At 26.6% G+C, this 21,831-nt stretch overlaps 1 protein-coding gene across 1 annotated transcript in view; it reads left to right on the top strand.

Annotated features, from left to right (window-relative positions):
* LOC126899600 (laminin subunit alpha-1) overlaps nt 1–21,831 on the top strand; it is a 75,688-nt gene that overhangs the window by 36,935 nt on the left and 16,922 nt on the right. The window contains exons 6-14 of the mRNA XM_050674641.1: nt 7,926–8,072; nt 8,130–8,288; nt 8,517–8,660; nt 8,813–9,082; nt 9,328–9,563; nt 9,627–9,852; nt 9,920–10,134; nt 10,199–10,386; nt 19,454–19,563. Coding sequence (XP_050530598.1) covers nt 7,926–8,072; nt 8,130–8,288; nt 8,517–8,660; nt 8,813–9,082; nt 9,328–9,563; nt 9,627–9,852; nt 9,920–10,134; nt 10,199–10,386; nt 19,454–19,563 — 1,695 coding nt within the window. The remainder of the gene's footprint in view (nt 1–7,925; nt 8,073–8,129; nt 8,289–8,516; nt 8,661–8,812; nt 9,083–9,327; nt 9,564–9,626; nt 9,853–9,919; nt 10,135–10,198; nt 10,387–19,453; nt 19,564–21,831) is intronic.

Genomic DNA, 21,831 nt, shown 5'->3' with positions numbered 1-21,831 from the left:
AAAAAAAAAAAAAAAAAAAAAAAAAAACACATCATAGTAAAATTAATACCTTCTCCGCTTCGCATCGAAGCTAAAAAACGTAAATAAATAAACTATTTATTTATACACAACTCTATTTTATGTAAACGAAATTTTCTTGAGATGGTGATCTATATTAAAATATATGGATCTCATATAGCTCTTAATCCAAAGAAGTTTATCGATTTTAAAAATCTTAAAGTTTTGAAAATCCCTTTAATTTGGTATAATATTTTTAAAAATTGAACCTTTATCTGCCGAAAGGGGGTTCAAAGTAACAACTTTTGAATAAAAAGTTTGTTTTTTAATTAAACTTTTCAAAATGTTCCAGAAATACTCTTAGATCCAACCATATATTAAATTAAAGCTTATGTTTCATACTATGAGTTAACAAATTATTCTATGTGCAAAAGATCACCGTAAAGAAAAAATATGATATTTTTATAATGAAACTTTCGATCTTAGAATTTAGATATTAAATTTAAATTGTTATTGAATTTTAATTTGAAAAATGTATGGATTTATGCAATTTTTTTTATAAGTACTTTTATCCGGCCAATTTTTTTTTAAATCGGATCAATTCCCATGTATAAAAGTTGCTCAAAACTTATATATGCGTATCCTTTAGGTCAAACAGTATAGATATAGATATAAAAATGGGTATGTATCCTTACATTTTTTTTTTTTTTAAATAAAAAAGATTTAAGTGCTTGTTAAAAATATTTCATAGAAAATGTTTGTGTCTTTTAATGTAAATTTAAGTATATTAAATGAAAGGGGGCTTCCCTTACAAAAATTATTCTAGCAATCAATGATTCATGATGGCATTTTAAATTTCAAGATTAAAATAATAATTCTTCTTCTTCTTTATCTTCCTCACCTTAATCCCAACTACTTGTTGTCAGCCACCCTTATCCTAAACTTTCACTATGTTCAGGATTCCTCATACTTTTTTTGACAAAGATTTTTACGCTGACTGTCGACCTGACACAACCTCATTAGTCGCCTCTTACGACTGGCAGAGGGGCCGTGAAAGTATTCTTATCACACAGGGAAAGACTAAAATAATAATTAATTAAGAATAATCAAATTAAAAAAGTTAACTATTTTTTTTTTATATATATAAATCCATAATTAAAATTTTAAATACAAATTCCCTGTAGAGGTAACAAAATATACTAATACTTTATATATTTTTTAATTTCTCAGTAAAAATTACAATACAAAGTATTCAATTTCAATTTCGTACTAAATTTAATTTCTATAATACATATTTATTCATTTATTATACTTACAAATATAATTAAGGAAACAGGATTTGATGTTTCTTTTGGAAAAATCCAACAATTTTTTCTAAAAAAAAAATGGTAGCACAGTGTGAGCATGACATAGTTAGGACTAGTATAGATGATATCTGACAGTAATTTAAATCACTATCTTAAGAAACGCTTCGATACAAATCTGTAGATATTGTTTAATTTTAAGAAACTGATGGATTATTCAAAAGCAAAATTCTGACTCAAAAATAACAAAAGAAAAATTGCAAAAAAATCATTTCCATATGCAATGATTTTTATTGAATCAAATAACGTTCGTCGCATTCGTTTTTAATAAAATTGGCAACTTAAGCTGATTCAAATTTTAAAATTAATTTTTTTGACTTAAAAGAAAAAAAAAATTGAAATAAGTTTAACTTTATATTCTATGTCAATTAGTTTTATACAATATTTATGAAAATCAGTTTACTCCATTATAAGGTATATTAAAATAAATTAAGATACAATACCAAGAATTTTAACACGAATATAGCATATTTTTGAATATGATAACCATTTTCACTATATCTCGAAATTTTTTTTTTCATAGTATAGTATATTACATAACTTTTAATTTAGTTAAAAACGTTTAACTTATGTGTAAAATTTGTTATTTTGAATGCCCCCTGTGGTCAGGTCAAAAGTTATATTTTCAAAAAATGTATATCAAATGAAAGAAGGAAACATATAGTTTTTATGAAAAAATAATTGTATTGATCCAAACATTTTTGGAAAAGTTATAGTAATTTAAAGTTGAAAAAGTAAAATATGAAATCGTAAATTTTAACACCAAAATTTCATGTTTTTTATTTACGGCAACCGTTTTTACATAGAATATAAGTCTTTGGAACAAAATTTTTTTTTAACTTATAGTGCATAACATTGTAATAATACAAAAATAACAAAAAATGATGTTATATGTTAGGGTGTTTTTGACCAAAAAAGACCCAAGATTGGGGATTTGGTCAATTGGTGAGCAAGGAGGTTCTATCCGGGTTGTAGAGTTTGAGGGTTTATAACAATAAAGACAAGTTGATATAAAAAGTAATGATTAAGGTTCTACTTATAGAGATATTGTAAATGATTCAACTAGTAAGTATCTGTAATAATACACTGAGGCAACGAAGAGGCGGTGGCCATCTCACGAATACCATGTAATGTGATTATGTATAAGGTCCGAACTAGTTAATAATAATTAATTGGAGTTTAAAGATTAATATAATTATTTGATCTATTGCTTTATCGTTCTATACTCAGATTATTAATTCTAAATAATTGAATTATAAGATAATATAAGTATTGACTCTTAATGATTTAAAGTCTTACCTGAAGATTTTCCTTGTTTTAATAATAACTTTTGACAATATCAGGTTATAATAAAATAACACGAATTCAAATGTTTAGTTTATAAATTAACAAGCAATAATTTCACAATGATGATTACGAACTTTGCGTATCGATGTTGAGAGCGAGGTTCGAACAGCTCAATGAATATTTAGAGACAGACTCTCTCAAGCCCTGAGCACTCAGCCCTTTTATAGTGTTTTTTTTATCCCCACACAATCATCATTGTGTCATTCTCGCAATGTTGCTATTTTATTGACAAGTCATCATAAAATATATGAATTAATACATTAAATACATTAATACATGCGAATAATACACAAATCATTTCGACACTTCATATTATATTATTATAGTTATTTAAAAAGAGCTGACAAGTATAATTTATGAATTTTCTCAAAGAAAAAACAAACATGTTATTCTAAGCTTATGAATATAATTTATAAATAAAAGTGTTAATAATTTTTAAATGAAATATTAAATGAACGACCATTATTGTGGGCAGAAACAGAGCAGTCCTCTGTTATATCATATTGTGATAGTGTCGAGTGTATTATGACATCCGCCCCGATTTTTTTAAATGTTGTGTCCTCACAACTGAAGTATAAGGGTGGATAATTTTGTGAATAAAAAGTAATACAATAAAAATTAATTTTGCAATGTGAAAATTAAATTAAAGTTATTAGACATTTCTGAAAAATATTAATAGTGATTTGATTGTTATGTATATTACAGCACATGGTATGAATTCATTTAGTTTTTTTTTTGTAAAGTATTAAATATATCATATATAGTTTTCCCAAATATATAAAAAAAAAAAATAATAGTAAATATTAGTAAAATAAATAGTAATGATAAATATGAAAAAAGTAAAAATTATACCATGGGTATAATAACAATAATAATAATAACAATAATATAGTTATGTAAAACATATGATTATGAATATAACATAATTATAATGATAATAATAATATCGTAGTGATAATAGATATAAATATATATGGTTAATATGTAAGTAATAACAAGTAATGTTGATAAATATCAATTCAATAAATGAATATAAATGTGTGTTACAATGTAAAAATAAAGAATACATATATATATATAGTTTTTGAAATTGAGAATATAATGTTAAACATGGTTAATTATTATATTGATTATTTTGTCTATTGAGCTTACTTTTTTTATTAATAAATTGATGTCTGGTGTTTAAAATTGGTTTTGGAAATAAGTAGACCGTTTGTCCATAACGCCAATGTAGAATTTAGTAGTGTCATACTGGATAATTTCGTCATATTGCATCATGATTGGTTTTCCTGTATATTGTGGAGTTCTGTAGACAATGACAGGGATGTCAAGAATTTCATCAGACATCTCGCACAATTGATTGATTGATATCTGGATAAATAAAAGAATGAACTTTTAATTGTGCGTGAGGTGTGTCTCTGTTTGTTGTATTTATGTTTTTCAAGTTAACATTATTTGTGTTGTAATGTTGTTGGTGATTTTGGTGCATAAAGTAATGAGTTATACTATTGAATATACCACAGAGTAATCTTAAACTCCAACCAAATGTGTTGTATAACAAATGTACATTCATGCAAGAATTAATGATAATGGTTAGAATTTTAATTGTAAAAATAATGCCTAATAGTCCAGACATAAATGAACCAAAATGTGTGATACATCCCCACATTTGATGTAATTTATCCTCTACCATTGAACTTATAACTGATAAATCAATAAGTTTGTGTAGATTTAGTTGGTTAGTTACTTCATATCCTAATGTTTGACGAACAATGTTGTTTTGTATTGTTGTAATTTCTTGAGCGAACATTAGGTGTTTTTGTAATGCTTGCATTACATCTCGATTATAAATACCAGCGGACATTAAGTATTCCGGGGATTTATAATTCCATGTGAATTTCGTTTCGGGTTTTAATATTTGTGGTGTTTTAACGTGAATTAAAAGTGGATTGAGTCCAAACCATTCTCCATCTAAGAAGTTGGCGCATGGTAATCTATTGTTACAAGTAGTTTCTGTTTCATATTTTTGTAATATGTATGATTTTGGTGCCATGAAAAATGAGTGATTTTGATGTATGACAACATCTGAAAACATCAGTTACAACTGAAACTGGTCTGCATTTCATGAGGTAGATGATTTCTCCACTGGATATTGCCATACAACCAGGAGTTTCACACATAGCATAGGCAAATTCTGCCAAACTGTATGATGCTAGGGATAATTGTTGCATTAATATTTTTCTTTCTATGTTGCATTGTTTTGTTGTAATTTCGATGTATAAATCATTTAATGATCTTGCAATATGAAATTCAACCCAAACGAATTTTGTGTTGACATATGAAATTAAGTCTGTGTGTTGGGGAGAAATGGTTTTTAATTTGAAGTTCTCTAAGTGTTGCGTCTGCGCCACAATGTATAATTGAGGATGTTCTGTTTGTACAACGGGTATACCACAGGCTTCAATGTTTTTTAAATATTTTAATGCAAATGCAATCCCTTGTGTTTCAACAAGGAAGGTCCTTGTTTCATCAGTTGGATTAGAAAAAGATTTTAATGATATTATTGATGCTGGGCCGTCATTAAAACAACGTAGTCCAAATAACAGTCTTGAGAATTTGTATTCCACATGACTTCACCTTTGGTTGAGTCAAAACCATATGCTTCTGAAAGTGTGAATCGTACACCATTTAGTAATTTTACGGAGTTTTCTTTATAGTTTGCTGTGGCATATCCTTCTGTTAAAGTGATTTCAATCTTTGCTTATACTATAGCTTTATGAAATGTACCTCTATTAGTGATAAAAGTAGTACCTTCACAGTTGTCTTTATGGCCAATGGATCCAGCAATTTTATAAGAAGCTTGAGTTGTATGATTAATTTTCATACTGTGTATTATTCCTCCTAATGGTAATTGATAGAATAATTTTTTATGAATTTCTTTACATCGTACGATGCCTACTTCTGATATTTCTGAGTAATAACCATCAGGAAGGGCCCGTAGATCATCAAATGTTGAGCATTTAAAAATTAAATAGTCTATGGATATGAGACAGGTTCTGTAGTAAATGGCGTGCGTTTCCGCTTTCTGTAATAATTTAATTCGATCTATTTTTATTGTTTTTGTTGGCCGTGGTTTTTCTCGCATTGTTCTACTGAAAGACTACTAAATGACGTTATGTTCAAATGATCCGCCGAACAGTCGTATGCAATGATTGATTGAGCTTCAATGAACACAGTTGAGAATATGATTGGTAGTAGCAGATTCAAGTTTACCTTTATGTTATATAATATGAAATTAAAAATGTATATAATTTTAAATTGGATGTAAATTTTTTTTTTAAACAATTTATTCCAAATATATCTATAGGAAAATTGTAGTTCATAGTAATCTATTGTTTCCTTATAATATGGCGAATAGAGATAATTATTAAGTATCAGAAATAATATTACACTAATTGTGCTATACTTGGTTTGCTACAATATGAATATATTGATACTAGAGATAGAGAGAAAAAAAATGTTGTGTGTGTTTTTTTTTTTTTTTTTTTAAGATAAGTATATTAAAAAAAAATTTTAAAAGGAAAAAAAAATTCTTTAAAAATGATTGAATATTGAATATAAATTATATTGAGAAATCAGGAAATAATAATAATTTTCAAAAGGATATCATTCGACTTTGACTATTATTGCTATGCTATATTATTAAACACATGAAAATTACACGATAGATTTTTAATGTAATGTCCCTTCTTCTTTTTTTTTTTATTTGTATGTGATAAAATAGAATAATAAAATAATAGAATAAATGCAATGTAAATAAATTAAAAGTAATAATGTAATAAAGTATTTATGACATAAAATAGTATCTCTAAAAGTTAAGTGATTAATATTAGATTTGAATAAAATAATTTTATGTTAAGTATAACATTGTATATAAGAGTAAAAGTAATATATAAAAATTAAATCTAAAAATTCAAAGTAATATATAATAATAGGAAGGAAGTGGTATATTGCCCCATAAAGACTTCAATTACATCACTACATTATAATAAGAGTATTCCAATCCTCCTCAGAAATCGAAGCATCCCCGTATTTAAAATAATCGAACTTCTCAAAAGGAAGAAAGATCTTTGCATAATCTATGCACTCTGCAAGAGTGGTGCAGAATTCAAATGATATGAATTCATAAGATATAGCTTTTTCGATTGTAATAATGTCATATTTAAGAATGAAATTTTTATAATCTAGTGTTCTATCATGACTACACGTTTAATTTGCATTTAAAGAATCTGAACTATTTAGATATGTGAATGCCCATGGGTCATTAGAAATAGATCCTTTTCTTTCGATTATTAGGTAATATTTACTTAGAATAGACAAATCTGTAAAATTTATGTTTGCTTTTTTTATGAGTATCAAGAAAATTATGTGATTCCAATAATTTTTTGTTGTGATTGGGTATTTTTATTTTTTATTATGTTTTTTAGTCAAACTTCTACTAAGTAGTCCCCCTTCCCAACACATATGTCCATCATCTGACGGTATATTGGGTCTAAACTTAGCACTATACCACCTCCTCATGTCCAACTCCACAACGCACCCAGCATAAATAGCTATTTCCCTAGCCAGAAATGATATCGGTCTCGATTTAAAATAATGGATTACATTCTGAGTCCATTGATAATTATATTTTGAGAGGTGATAATTATGTACCATAGTCTTTCGATGATTTTCGTTAAAGGAACATTAGGGGCATAATTGTTTTACGTCACACACTCTTTGAACCTTCCTCCAGAAAGTTTTTTTTACGAAATAAATCCCATGACAAGATGGGTCCATACTATAATAACACAGAAGAAAATTATAAAATGACTTTCCTTGATATATGTGTATTAATGATGTAATGTTATTACTTTAAGAGAAATTGTGGTGGTTACAACTCTATAATATTATTTTATATGAGTTATTGTAAGTAAAAGAAAAGAAAATTTTTTTGGGTTTTTTAAATGTAAAAATGTTATCTCATTAATAAGGTAGTATATTGAAAATGTGAAGAATTTTTATTTTATTTACATTTATGTAACTTATGAGTTTACTTAATTACTATTTCATAAAACTTTAGATTTGTCAACAATTTTTGTGTTTATTTAAAATGTATGACATACATTTTAAATAGACATTGTGTTTACAATAGAATATGATTTTACCTTATTATAGAAACACACCACTGGTACAAATTGTGAACGTTGCGAGACAGGATGGTATCGACCGTTTGATATAGAACCTGATGATCCTGAACCATGCTTACCTTGTGAATGTGATGTAGAAGGGTCTGATGGGACATGTGTTAGCAGTAATGACACTGTAAATAACATGTAATTTAATTTAATATATTTTTACTATCTTGTATTTATATTTTAGGGAATTGGATTATGTAACTGTTATATAGGTTACACGGGTGCTAGATGTGATGAATGTGCTCTTGGATATGATGGATTCCCTGATTGTAAGCCCTGTGCATGTGATGATCGAGGTATCAAAACACCTCCTCTATCTTGTAATAGTCAATGTGATTGCAAAGTAAGTTGTATGCACAAATTTTATTTATACAATTGTATTTGTAATATTTTTTAAATATAACGATAATGTTTTACAAATTTGACAACTAGGCGAGATAAATTTTTGTTTAAATAGTAGGAGGAGATTCTTTCAAAGATATTTTGGTTCTTTTTATTTACACAATTATTTTAGGAACATTTTTTAAGGATTAATGAAAACATTATTATAATATTAATTTTTTTTTCAAAGGATCATGTAGATGGTGATAAATGTAATCAATGTAAATCAGGATATTTTAATTTATTGGGATCTAATCCAAAAGGCTGTGATAAATGTTTCTGCTCTGGTGTGTCCTTGGCATGTACCACATCTCTTGGTTTGAAAGAGATGGTTGTAAGTATATTTTATCTTAATAATAATGAATATTCTCGGTTTAACTTAAATGCAGTATTATATTATATATATATTATATATATATATTATCATATTTTATTAGTTTTATTATTATACAGCTATTTCATTCCTTTTTTCATAATATTTTATAGATAAACCAAACAGATGGATGGCATATAACAGATTTAAAACTATCAAATATTATAGAACCATCAAATGATACTGATATAGGACACCTGTTTATTAATAGTTTTGATGTTCCATTTGATCTTGATACTGTATTTTATTGGATGTCTCCTGAATCATTTAATGGAAACAAGTTAGCGGCTTATGGATCAAAGCTCAAATATTCAGTTTCATGGGCTATTATGAGAGGTGATTCAAGTGGTAAAGATATGTTTGATCCAGAAGTTATCATAATTGTGAGTAAATATTAATATTCTTTCAGTCGGGGTGTCATTCCAATTTTTTTTTTTTTTTTTTTACACATTAATATTATAGACATATAATGGATGTGTTGCAGCATTCACAATTTTAAAATACAAACAGTATGTGGAAATAACATTTTTTATGATTTTTTGATAGTAAAAAAATGATAATAAGGCAAATCAACAGATGTTAATATAATTTATAGTTCCTTTTACTATAGTTTTGTATAATTCCACAGGGAAAAAAAAATGTTTTAATTGCTCTTAGCGAAAGAAGTTCAAGGATGGGTAATGAAGTTAAAGGTGACATCAGCTTAACAGAAAAAAATTGGTTTTATATTACAAAAGATTTTAAAAATCTTGAAATACCTATTGATAACACTGGTGTATCACGTGATCAATTTCTCTCAATATTGTCGGACATCAAATACATTCTTATAAAAGCTAAATATCATACTGATCAAGTAGAATCTAGGTTAGTAAGTAGTTTTCATTAACTTTTTTTTTTTTATTTTATTTTAATCAATTTAAATTTTAGCTTAAATGAAGTTACTCTTGGATTTGGTAGTGTTAATGGTACTGGGCGCATAATTTTAGATGTAGAAAATTGTACATGCCCTATAGGCTATTCTGGACTTTCATGCGAAACATGTGACTATGGATTTGTGAAGCAAATTGATTCTTATACATCAGAAGTTCTTTGTAAAAAGTGCGATTGTCATGGACATTCTCCAGAATGTGATCAACTTACTGGTCTTTGTTCAGTTAGTAAAATTTTAGAAAAATTACTTGAATATTATACTTAATGTTTTTTGTTATTATGTTATGTAGGTTTGTGAACACAACACTACAGGTGCAAGGTGTGATGAGTGTCTTCCAGGTTTTTACGGTAATGCAAAAGAGGGAAAACCAGATGATTGTAAAAAATGTTCTTGCCCTCTAGAAGCAGACTCAAATAATTTCAGTGGTGCATGTATGATAAATTCTGCAGGGGGTTATATCTGTACTGAGTGTCCAGAAGGATATTCCGGCATTCATTGTGAAGTGTGAGAAACTAAAATTATTTTTTATGCTACATATTCAGTTAATATTTTCCTTATCTGATTTTAGTTGTGCTCCTACATATTATGGAAATCCTTTAATTAAAGGTTCAATATGCAAACCATGTGACTGTAATGGTGCTCCATGTGACAATATGACAGGAGAATGTACTAACTGTTTTGGTAATACTATTGGACTAAACTGTAAAGAATGCAAACCAGGACATTTTGGCAATCCAACTCTATCAGATTGTAGACGTATATATCACTCATTCAATATATAATGGCGAAATTATATGCATTTATAAATTTGGTTTAAGCCATTTTGAAGGATACCAAGTTTATGCAACTTTATCATAGGATTAATCATAGTGTGGTGAGCTGGGTTATCTAAGTCCAGTCTCAGGCACGCGGATAAGTGTAACCAGGAAAGAATCAAAATAATAAATATATTGTAACAATCGCTGATTAACACTGATCATCGATACGTTGATCAGAGCTGGTTATATATTAAAAGATGTGATTAAAACAAGGTTGTTATTACAATAATTAATATAAAAAACTAAACATTCATATTAAAATATACTTAACTATGGACTAATATTAACTATCGACAAACATTAAACTATTAACAAATGCCGCTTACGAAATCCTTTCCCTTAAAGTGAAATAATATGAAATGTTATTTATTACATTAGGTTTTCTACAATTTAATCATACAATTGACGTGACAATAGTTCAATAAACATAGAGAGAAAAAAAAACTTAATTAAAATTAAAATAATGAAATTATTAATTATTGTATAAGTTTTCTAAAAGTCCTCGTCTAAATCAAGTGTGGTAAACTCTACTCTCTAGTTCAGGGTTATTTACAATAGGATTTGGTTCTATAGCTAGTGGTATTTGTTCAGATTGTACTGTACGTCTATTTTTTTTTTTTTACAATACTTAACGTAAATATATATTATAAATATTGTTGTGGTTATTCCAATTATTTTAAAAAGTATATTATATATAAAACTATTATTATTATAAAATTCATATACATTTTTATGCGTGAGCAAATCACTAATTCGTTCTTGATATATTAATTGAGATTCTAGATTATTTAAGGCCGTTTGATCTAATTTAATATTTTCCATTTTTTCTAGATACAAGGGTTTTTGAATAGTTTTGTTGTACAAGTTGTTGCAACAAGTTGAATTTAGTAAACTAAATTCTAGGGGAATTGAAATTTGACTCTAGATTTGTTTGTGTAGCTTCATGAGTTACCGACGGTGTAATGGCTTTGCAGTTTTGTTTTAATGAAAGCCTACCGGTTTTCTTCACAACAATTTTTTTCACTATTGTGTTTGAGTCACATGAAATTGTAACAATAGTATCTTTAATCGTAACAAAATACCAATTATTTGGAAAATAAGAGCTGTATCATTTTTCTGAATATATTTCCGATACAAATACATCACATATGGATGGACGGCAAGGTGTATTTATTATTTAATAGTTCCGTTTCACAAGTTGGAACTTTTTCCGTACCAGATATGAAATCACTATTCTTACACACATATATATTATTAAGTATTTTACAATTATCTAAGTTATCTAATACTATATAGTGAGATACTAAATTATCAGTTAAAAGACATTTAATATTTCTAGTTAAATGTATAAATTGGTTATTAAAGGGTATGAATATTGGTAATATATGATATAATATATAGTTATTTACACTACTTAAGGGTAATTTAATAAGAGTTATTAATTTTTTATTATTATAAAATATTTTAACTTCAAGGATTTTAAAAATTTCATTTATGTTTTCAATATTAACGTTTATAGGTATTTGTAAAATATTTGGAATTTTAATAAAATATGGTTGATCTCATTAAAAAGTTGGTCTGGTGTAATAATTGGATGTAATTGGTTCTTTTGGGCAAATATTATGGCTAGGACCAATTTACTAAGTGTGTTTTCTAATGAATTTATATTATTTTCGATTAGAGACTGAGTAATTATTATATTTTCAAAATCTAAAGAATTAGTAGAAATATTTTGTAGTCCAGATATTGCATTAGAAATTTTACTTAAGTTATTATCGAATATAAATTTTTTATCATTAAAAGATGTAACGGATTCATTAAAATTAGAAATAGTACTTTTAATTATGGATCATGTACTTGATCATGTACAATTGTAAGGATGTCCTTCTCGTCATTATCAAGCTTATTAATCATGTTATCATAGCGTTTAACGTCCTCTGCGTCAACATTACCAAATAACCATTTGATAGCGCTACCTGCCCCTTCCCATGATCTTTTAACCTTATGGCGAAGTGTCAAATGCTTTATGTCATTAATTTGCGTTTCAATATTTTCATTCATACTTCGAAGGAGTTTATGATTTTTTTGAGATATTATGTTTTTGTTACTTAACGGTTCAATATTTCTTAACATATTATTAAATTCAATAGCCTTATTTTCTATTAATTCAATATTTATATAGGACGTAAAAGTCCAAAAAATTTTATAGACTAGCTTTACCTAACTTTTCATATACAATTCCAGGATTATCATTTAAATCTACTACATTGTAATTATTTTTTTCTATTATTTTGAGAAACAGTATCCTCCAATGCCCTAAAAAAAAAAAAAATAATATTTTCAAATTAATTATACGAAGATGATAATATATGGTCTTGTAAAGTTAATGTTGGTTTTGTTTTACTTAATTTTATAGTGCCGATATCTTTAGAAAAATATTTTTTTAATCTATCTGTGTACCTTAACGTTTTTGTTACCTATTTTTAGAGTTGCGTTGTCTTTGTCATTTAATTCGATAATTTTATAAGGGCCTTTAAATTTTGGACTAAGTGTACCTAGTGGTGATTCATTTTTTAATAAAACTAAATCATCAACATTAAGAATTTCTTTTTTCTCTTTAATTTTGGAATCATAATGTTTTTTTGTAATTTTCTTTATTTTTGATTTGATTTTGTTTAGCTATTTGGTGAGATGTATTTAATTTTAATTTTAAATCACTTAAAAAAGTCTTCGTATGAATATCTGAATTCAGGAGATTTTTTTATAGAAATAGGAATTCTTACAGTCCTACCGAACATAAGTGTTGCTGGAGGATAGTTAGTAGCATTGTGAACCATTGTGTTATAAGAAAACATTGCAGTGTCCAAATATTCATCCCAATTGCAATGGTTATCAACAAAATTCCATAAGTAGTTACCAATAACTTGATGACTTCGTTCTAAGGAGTCATTCGATTGAGGTCTATTTGAAGTGGTATTGATTTTTTTATTTTAAAAATTTTACACATATTTTTTATTAAATGAGATAGAAAATCAGCTCCTTAGCCAGAAAGAATAAATTTTGGAATACTAAATATACATATGAATTTATAAGCTAAAACTTTAGCTATAGAATCAGCAGTATGATCTTTTAAGGGGTACGCGAAAAGAAATTTACTTAAATCATCCTAGATAGTTAAAATGTATTTATTACTGTTTTCTGTAATATTAAGGGGGCCAACAATATCAACAGAAATATTTTCTAAGACTTCAGCTGATATTGTTGTAATAGACATAGGATTTTTATGTTTTTTGAAAGTTGCTATATTTTTTTGACAGAGATCGCAAGTTTTTATAAAAAATTTTACATCTTTTCTCATATTTTCCCACTTATAACCTAATTGATTAAGTTTTTTCATTTTTTTAGAGATACCAAAAGAGCTTCCAATAGGGTTTGAATGTATTTCATTTAAAAGTATATTTTTATCATATGTTTCCAAATTTATATCGTCATTTTGATCTAATTCTATTTATATGTCAGATTTTTTAAAAATCTGTTCAGATCCTTTAAAAATATACCTAAGCATTGATTTAAAGTGTTCCCAATTGATATTTTTATGTTTTGGAATAAATAAATGATTAATGTTTTTACTTAATAATAATTCCTTTAAGGTTTCTGTTTTGAAATAATTTAGGAAAATCATAGGAATCAAAGAAATTTAATTTATGATAAATGAGTATATAATTGTTTTCTAAAATTATTTAATTTTGATTACTTTTTACTTGAGGATTAACAATATTTTTAAATTCAAATCTATCGTTAATATTTACAGGGCAAAATAATACTATGTTCTTAATTTTAGTTGTTCTAGTTGTATCATTAGAATCTGTAATATTAGCTTCGATGCGAAGCTGAAAAGGTATTAATTTTACTATGATGTGTTTTTTTTTTATGTCTGTTGCCACTTTTTCTTAGCTCTCACTGGACCGATTTATTTCAAAAGTACGTCAAAAGATCACAAATCGTATCTAGTTGAAGACATTACCCTTAAAAATTGAAAAAAATTCCCTCGTTCCCCGCAAATGGGGGAAATATCCAAAAAAATTACAAATTTAAAAATCGCTAATTTTCGAAATTTTTTCATGTTTTTTTTTAAAACTTCCATAACTTTTTGAAAAATCAACAAATCAACATAATTTTTTTTTATACTAAAACGTTAGATATTTCCCTTTCATTTGATATCATTTTTTTGAAAATCTATCACTTAACCTACTCATTAGGTGGGGATTTAAAATAGCAACTTTTTTACAAAAATTAACTTTTTCAACTTAATTTTTGAAAATGTTCCGGAAATACTGCGTCCTTCAAACATATATCAAATCAAAGGTTATGTTATATACTATCAAATTAAAAAAAAAAATTTGTCCCGACATCTTATCTTTTATGTGCAAATGGCTGTTGAAAATTAAAAAAAAATGTAATGTTTGTGATAAAAATCACCTTCTATAAAAATGTTTTTTGTACTTAAAACTGCCATAATTTTTTCAAAAATGAACAATTAAAATTATATTTTTTTGTATTGAAACCTTAGAAATTTTCCTTTCATTTGATATCATTTTTTTGAAAATCTATCACTTAACCTGGTCAATGGGGGGGATTTAAAATAGCAACTTTTTTACAAAAAATAACTTTTTCAACTTAATTTTTGAAAATGTTCCGGAAATACTGCGTCCTTTAAACATATATCAAATTAAAGCTTATTTTAAGTACTATAAAATGAAAAAAAACATTTGTCCCGACGACCTATCTTCTATGCGAAAATGTCTACCGTATTCAAAAATATGCTATTTTAACAAAAAAATTTTTTTTAAATTAAACACTATCTACAGATTTGCATCGAAGCGTTTCTTATGATAGTGATTTTAATCACTGTCAGATATCATCTATACTGGACCCAACTATGCCACGACCCCACTGTGCCGCCACCCCACTGTGCTACCGTTTTTTTTTTATTTAATATTAGTTGTTTATTTTGAATATCTATAAAATTATTATAACTAAAAATTTTAAATATATCATTATTAGTTTCATTTTTTTTACTATTATTAATTAATTCATTTAAATTATCTGCTGATCTTGAAAGAGCGTCATCATTCGTATTATTAATTCCTTTTTTATAAATAATTTCAAAATTAAAATCTAATAATTTCAGTCTCCATCTCATAAGTCTAGAGTTTGGATCTTTCAAATTAAAAAGCCAAACTAATGCTTCGTGATCTGTTATGATTTTAAATTTAATTCCGTACAAATAAGGTTTGAAATGTTTAGTAGCCCAAACAATAGCAAGTAGTTCTTTTTCAGTGACCGTATACGATATTTCACTTTTATTTAGTATACGAGAAGCATATGCAATGGGCAAATCATTAGGCATATCGCCTTGACTAAGTACCGCTCCAATTGCATAATTACTCGCGTCTGTTGTTAAAATAAATTCTTTATCAAAATTTGGATATTGTAATATTGGTTCAGTTATTAAAATTTCTTTCAAATTATTAAATGCTTTAATTTTTTTAGAACCCATTTTAAACTCTATGTTTTTAGAAAGTAAAGACGTTAAAGGGTGAGCTGTTTTGGACAAATTTGGTATGAACCTTCTATAATATTCGGCTAAACCAAGAAATTATTTGATATCTTTAACGCATTTTGGAATAGGAAAATTCTTTACGGACTCAAATTTATCTGGATTAGGTTTAACACCTGATTCAGAAATAATGTCCTAAATAAGCAATTTCTTTTTTTAAAAATTCGCATTTGTCTGGTTGTAATTTTAAGTTAGCGTTTCTTAAAGCAAGAAATACGTCTTCTAATTTATTATTATGATCTATTAAACTACAACCATAAATAACTATATCGTCGATATATGCAAAACATTTAACTAGTAAAGAAACAAGTACAGTATTAATTAGACGTTGTAAAACAGCAGGTGCTTCTTTTTTTCCGAACGGTAAACGCGTGAAATGATAATGTTCATTACCTGAACTAAAAGCGGTTTTAGGAGCATCATTTGGATCTAATTTAATTTGATGAAAACTTGATGCTAAATCTAAAGTTGTAAAGTAAGATGCATTGCCTAATTGATCAAGAATTTCATTAATATTAGGGAGGGGATATGAATCTCCTACCGTGATATCATTAAGCTTACGAAAATCTACAACTATACGCCATTTCTTTTGTCCTGATGCATCTGGTTTTTTGGGGACAACCCATAAAGGTGAATTCCACGGGTATTTGATTTTTCTATAATACTTTGGTCTAAAACACTATTCAGTTGTTTTTCAACTTCCTCCTTATGACAGATAGGATATCTATATTGTTTTATATTTATAGGATAATCATTAGGAGTAATTATTTTGTGTTCCATTTTTATTATTTTATTAGTAAAAGATAATTTATCTCCTGGTAAGAAAAATATATCGTTAAATTTATGACACAAATCTTTAATAGAGGATTTTTCTTCAGTATTCAAATAATTTATTCTAATATTTTCATTCAAAAGGTTTATTCTATTATTATTGTTGGAATCAAGATAGTTGGTATTAATATTACTTTCATTTGGGAATTCGAAATTTTGAGGTAATTGGTCAAATTTAATATTATCAATGGAAATTGTAACATCTTCTTCCGACGTATTCAAAATAGGTACAATTGCGTAATTATTTCTAATTTGTGTAACACATGTTCCAATGAAAACATGGTCATTAACCTTAATTGGGTCATATATTATGCCTGTTGAATTTTCAATATTAAACGATTTAACTTTAATTACCGATTCCGAAAGACCTTTAATTGAGTAATTATGTGTTGGTAAATAATCTGTGATTTAAATTTTTTCACCAAAATAAAATTGTAACTCTTTCTTATTTAAATTAATGTATTTAACATAATCTTTAAGAAAATCATAGCCTAAAATACCATAAGACTATATTAAAATCATTAGTTACAATGTGAAATACATGAGTTATCATTGTATGTCCTATTTTAAAATTTATTTTTGTATATCCTAAACTGTTTGTTTTCCCATTTATGCCTTCTAGAGTTGTACATGAATTATCCCAATATCTATGTCCTTTGGGTAACTCTCCTATTTTTATTAGACTAGCTTGGGCTCCACTGTCAATCATAAAATTAATATTTTTACGAATATCAGATGAAAATAATTTACAATATGGAGTGTCAGTTTGAGTTGTATTTAAAATAGAAATTTGCTTTGAATCGTTAAAATTTATATTTTTACTTGTACTAGGCTCGTTTTTATAAGAATTTTTAATTTATGACATTCATCTTTTGTATGGAAATTTTTCTTACAATAAGTACAAAATTTATTGTTATTATTATTGTTACTGTTATTATTTCCTTTAAAATTATTTTTAGAATTATTATAATTATTATTATTATTATTATTGTTATTATTACGATAAAAACAATTTGAAGTGTCATGATTTTTTCTATGGCAAATTTTGCAATAATTATTAAAATTATTGGAAGTATTAGAATTATTCGAATTTGAGGAATATTTTAGAAGATTATTTTCCGTACTAATTCGAAGTTTCTCTTTTTTAGCTATATCAATTGCATCGCTAACATTTTTAGGATTATTAGTTAACACTAATATTTTAATATGGTTGTTATAATTACCTCTTTTAAATGCGCCTAAGGCTTGATCTTCGCACATATTTCTTATAGCTGTTTTTTGAATTTTACATTCTAATTTGTTAGTATAAGACTGATAAAGTTTTATATCTAATCTCTCTACTCTATCACCGAAATCATTAATTTTTTCATTTTTATATTGTTTAATTGTTTGTAATTCTACGTATAACTGATCAGGACGAATTTCTTCTCCGTAATTATCGATAAGAAGGAATTTTAATTCAGACCAGTCTTTTATTTCTACTGAATTGACAAGTTCTCTAGCTTTACCTTTAATTTTAAGTTTAACAGCTAAAAATAGTTGTTTATGCTGCTAATTTGTAGCCATAAGATAAGCATCGTCTACGGTACTTATAAAATTATTCAGTTTGTCTATTTTTCCTTCAAAAGGTTTGCCTATTAATTACGTTCATACAAAAATAGAGAATGTTTTTTTAGCCATATTAAAAAAGTAAAAAGAGAATTTAATTTTAATTTGAGGTTTTTAAATTTTAAAAGGTTAATTTTTTTTTTTTTTTTAATTTGAATCTTATAATACCAATATTTTACAAAAAGGGTATCTTATTTTACTTAAGCTTAAAATTAACTTAAAGCTAAGTACAATATAAAATATTACCAGAAAAGAGCTGTGAAAAATAAATATTTCATATTTTTCATATGTTGATGATCTCAAAATGAATTAGTCTTGTTCAATTGAAGCCAAATTTTTCAAAGATGTCGAATTGTCCTTTTGAGACGAATTTTTGTAGTGACATTTTGAGTTGAATTTACCGTGATGGCACTTGAGTCGACTTTACCAGGGATGCCAATTTATGTGGTGAGCTGGGTTTTCTAAGTCCAGTCTCAGGCACGCGGATAAGTGTTACCAGGAAAGAATCAAAATAATAAATATATTGTAACAATCGCTGATTAACACTGACCATCGATACGTTGGTCAGAGCTGGTTATATATTAAAAGATATGATTAAAACAAGGTTGTTATTACAATAATTAATATAAAAAACAAAACATACACATTAAAATATACTTAACTATGGACAAACATTAAACTATTAACAATTGCCGCTTACGACAATAGCATAATTTTTGTTTTTTGTTTTAGGTGTTAGTAAGGGGGATAAAACATTTAACCCCCAATATTATAACTTCTATAGAAATATATTGTTAAGTTTTAAATTCAATTAATAAAAATTTGTACTAGTTGATGGTGTGTTTGGAATAACTTAACATAATTTATAAATGCATATAAATCAGCGCCCTATTTATCAATTAATATTATAAGTTATTACTGTATTGTTTTTTATTACGTTAAATAGCATGTGATTGTCATCCAATTGGATCACTTACTACAGATTCTTGTAATATGGAAACAGGTCAATGTCAATGCAAAGAAAATTTTACCGGAAGAACTTGTGATCGGTGTGTGGTAGGTAGATATTAAATGGTATAATACTTTTTAATTGATATAAAAATTGTTATGTTGTGCAATAATAAAAAGCTTTAAATATAGCAGGGTGTTTAACTATAGTTGAACATAGTAACATAGTGTGTAAGCTAAATTTACAAGGATCCCGAGGTGGATCCTCCATGGGCCAAGGTAAAGCCGGAGCACCAGGGATTTTGGTAACTTACCCTAGGAAGAAAAGTTATAAATAAGTTTTGATTGAGTACAATTATTAAAATTTATTAAATATTACAAACAAATTAATTTTTTTTTTATCATAACATAACAAACGTATTTAAAAAAAAATTGTATATAAACAAATATGACCATCATGATCAGGCCGAAATGAAAAATATTACTCCATCATGAAATTGACGGGAACGGTAAAATTCATAATAATTGACAACATGAGGTTGTGCCAACAGGTGTGTAGATGACGAAAAGAAAAGTTCTGTTTAATATGATTTTTGAACATTACGGTGATTTTTTCACGCTTGATCACACACAGGAGAGGATACTTGACAGTGTGACCGTTGACAGATGTGGTATTAAGGATTGGTAGGTTATGATAAGGTCACAGGTGGTAGGAAACGTCTATTTATTAATAATTATGTGTATATGTGTAACACTGAATCTACAGATGTATGACGCGCACTGTTTGAATAGTTACCTGTGACCTTATACTCATGAACATTTTATTACGTTCAAGTGAAATACAAAATTAAAATTTTTTTTTATAAAAAATTGGCTATTTAAGCTAACTCAAATTTATAAACGGTAGCACAGTGGGGTCGAGGCACAGTGTAGAAAAATCATAGATGGGACAAGTATAGATAATATTTGACAGTGATTAAAATCACTATCATAAGAAACGCTTTGATGCAAATCTGTAGATAGTGTTTCATTTAGAGAAATTGGTGGATTATTCCAAAAGCAACATCAACTCTTATTTCTTTGATTATATCCTAATTAGTAGTTCTTTGATTTTAAAATATAATATATGAATAAATACTAATTATAATTATTAAATTTAGTATGAAATTGATATTTAAACGGAGAAATTATAAAAATAATAAAGAAGTTGTATTTTGCTTTATTTTTACGTGTATAAAAATTTAAAGGGCTTGATACAATAAATTTCAATAAAAACTGTTTGTTACTATAAATAAATGCACTGAACTACAAGGAACTTTCATCAGTAACAAAAATATACCATTCTAAATCAACTTTTCGCGATGTTTTCAAATCTGCAATTAGACTTTTTCTATCACTTCTAAGTTTTAATATTATTAAAATTTGTATTTACATATAAAAAATTCGCATCGAAGCTAAAAAATTGGCTATTTAAGCTAACTCAAATTTAAAAATTACTTTTTCAACTTTAAAAAAGTAAAAAAAAATTTAATAAGTTTAATTTCTTATGTCTTATGAACTTTATTCTATGTCAATTAGTAAAAAAATTTTAAAAAAAGTAAAAGTTAAAACCCAGGATTTTAACACAAAATTTTATAACATATTTTTGAATATGTTATCCTTTTGCGCATAGAAGATAGGTCGTCGCGACAAATTTTTTTTTTTCATTTTATAGTACATAAAATAAGCTTTAATTTTATATATGTTTAAAGGACGCAGTATTTCCAGAACATTTTCAAAAATTAAGTTGAAAAAGTTAGTTTTTGTAAAAAAGTTGCTATTTTAAATCCCCCTTGTGTGTACAATAAGTGTTAGATTTTCAAAAAAAAAAATGATATCAAACAAAAAGAAATTACCTAAGGTTTCAATATAAAAAAATATTATTTTGATTTGTTAATATTTGAAAAAGTTATGGAAGTTTTAAGAAAAAAAAGTGAGAAAAATTACAAAATTTATCGATTTTTAAATTTGTAATTTTTTTTGCGGTTTCCCCCATTTATGGGGAACGAGGGATTTTTTTCAATTTTTAAGAGTAATGTCTTCAACTAGATACGATTTGTGATCTTTTGACGTATTATTGAAAGAAATCGGTCCAGTGAGAGCTGAGAAAAAGTGGCAACAGACATAAAAAAAAAAAAAACACATCATAGTAAAATTAATACCTTCTCAGCTTCGCATCGAAGAGAAAATGGATAATATTGAGTTTAATTTTAATCGTATATAAATAAAGTAGCAATGCGACTCCGTAAAAAATCCAGAGGAACTACCGCGTTGAGTCTGAAGAGCCTCCTATTTATGGCCGAATATTCCATCCATGGGATTTATAATAATGGAATC

This window comes from Daktulosphaira vitifoliae, unplaced genomic scaffold (assembly GCF_025091365.1).
Source record: "Daktulosphaira vitifoliae isolate Bord-2020 unplaced genomic scaffold, ASM2509136v1 Scaffold_2, whole genome shotgun sequence".
NCBI classification, from domain to species: domain Eukaryota; kingdom Metazoa; phylum Arthropoda; class Insecta; order Hemiptera; family Phylloxeridae; genus Daktulosphaira; species Daktulosphaira vitifoliae.
Note: the sequence above shows the minus strand (reverse complement) of the source record. Positions and strands in the feature narration are given on the sequence as shown.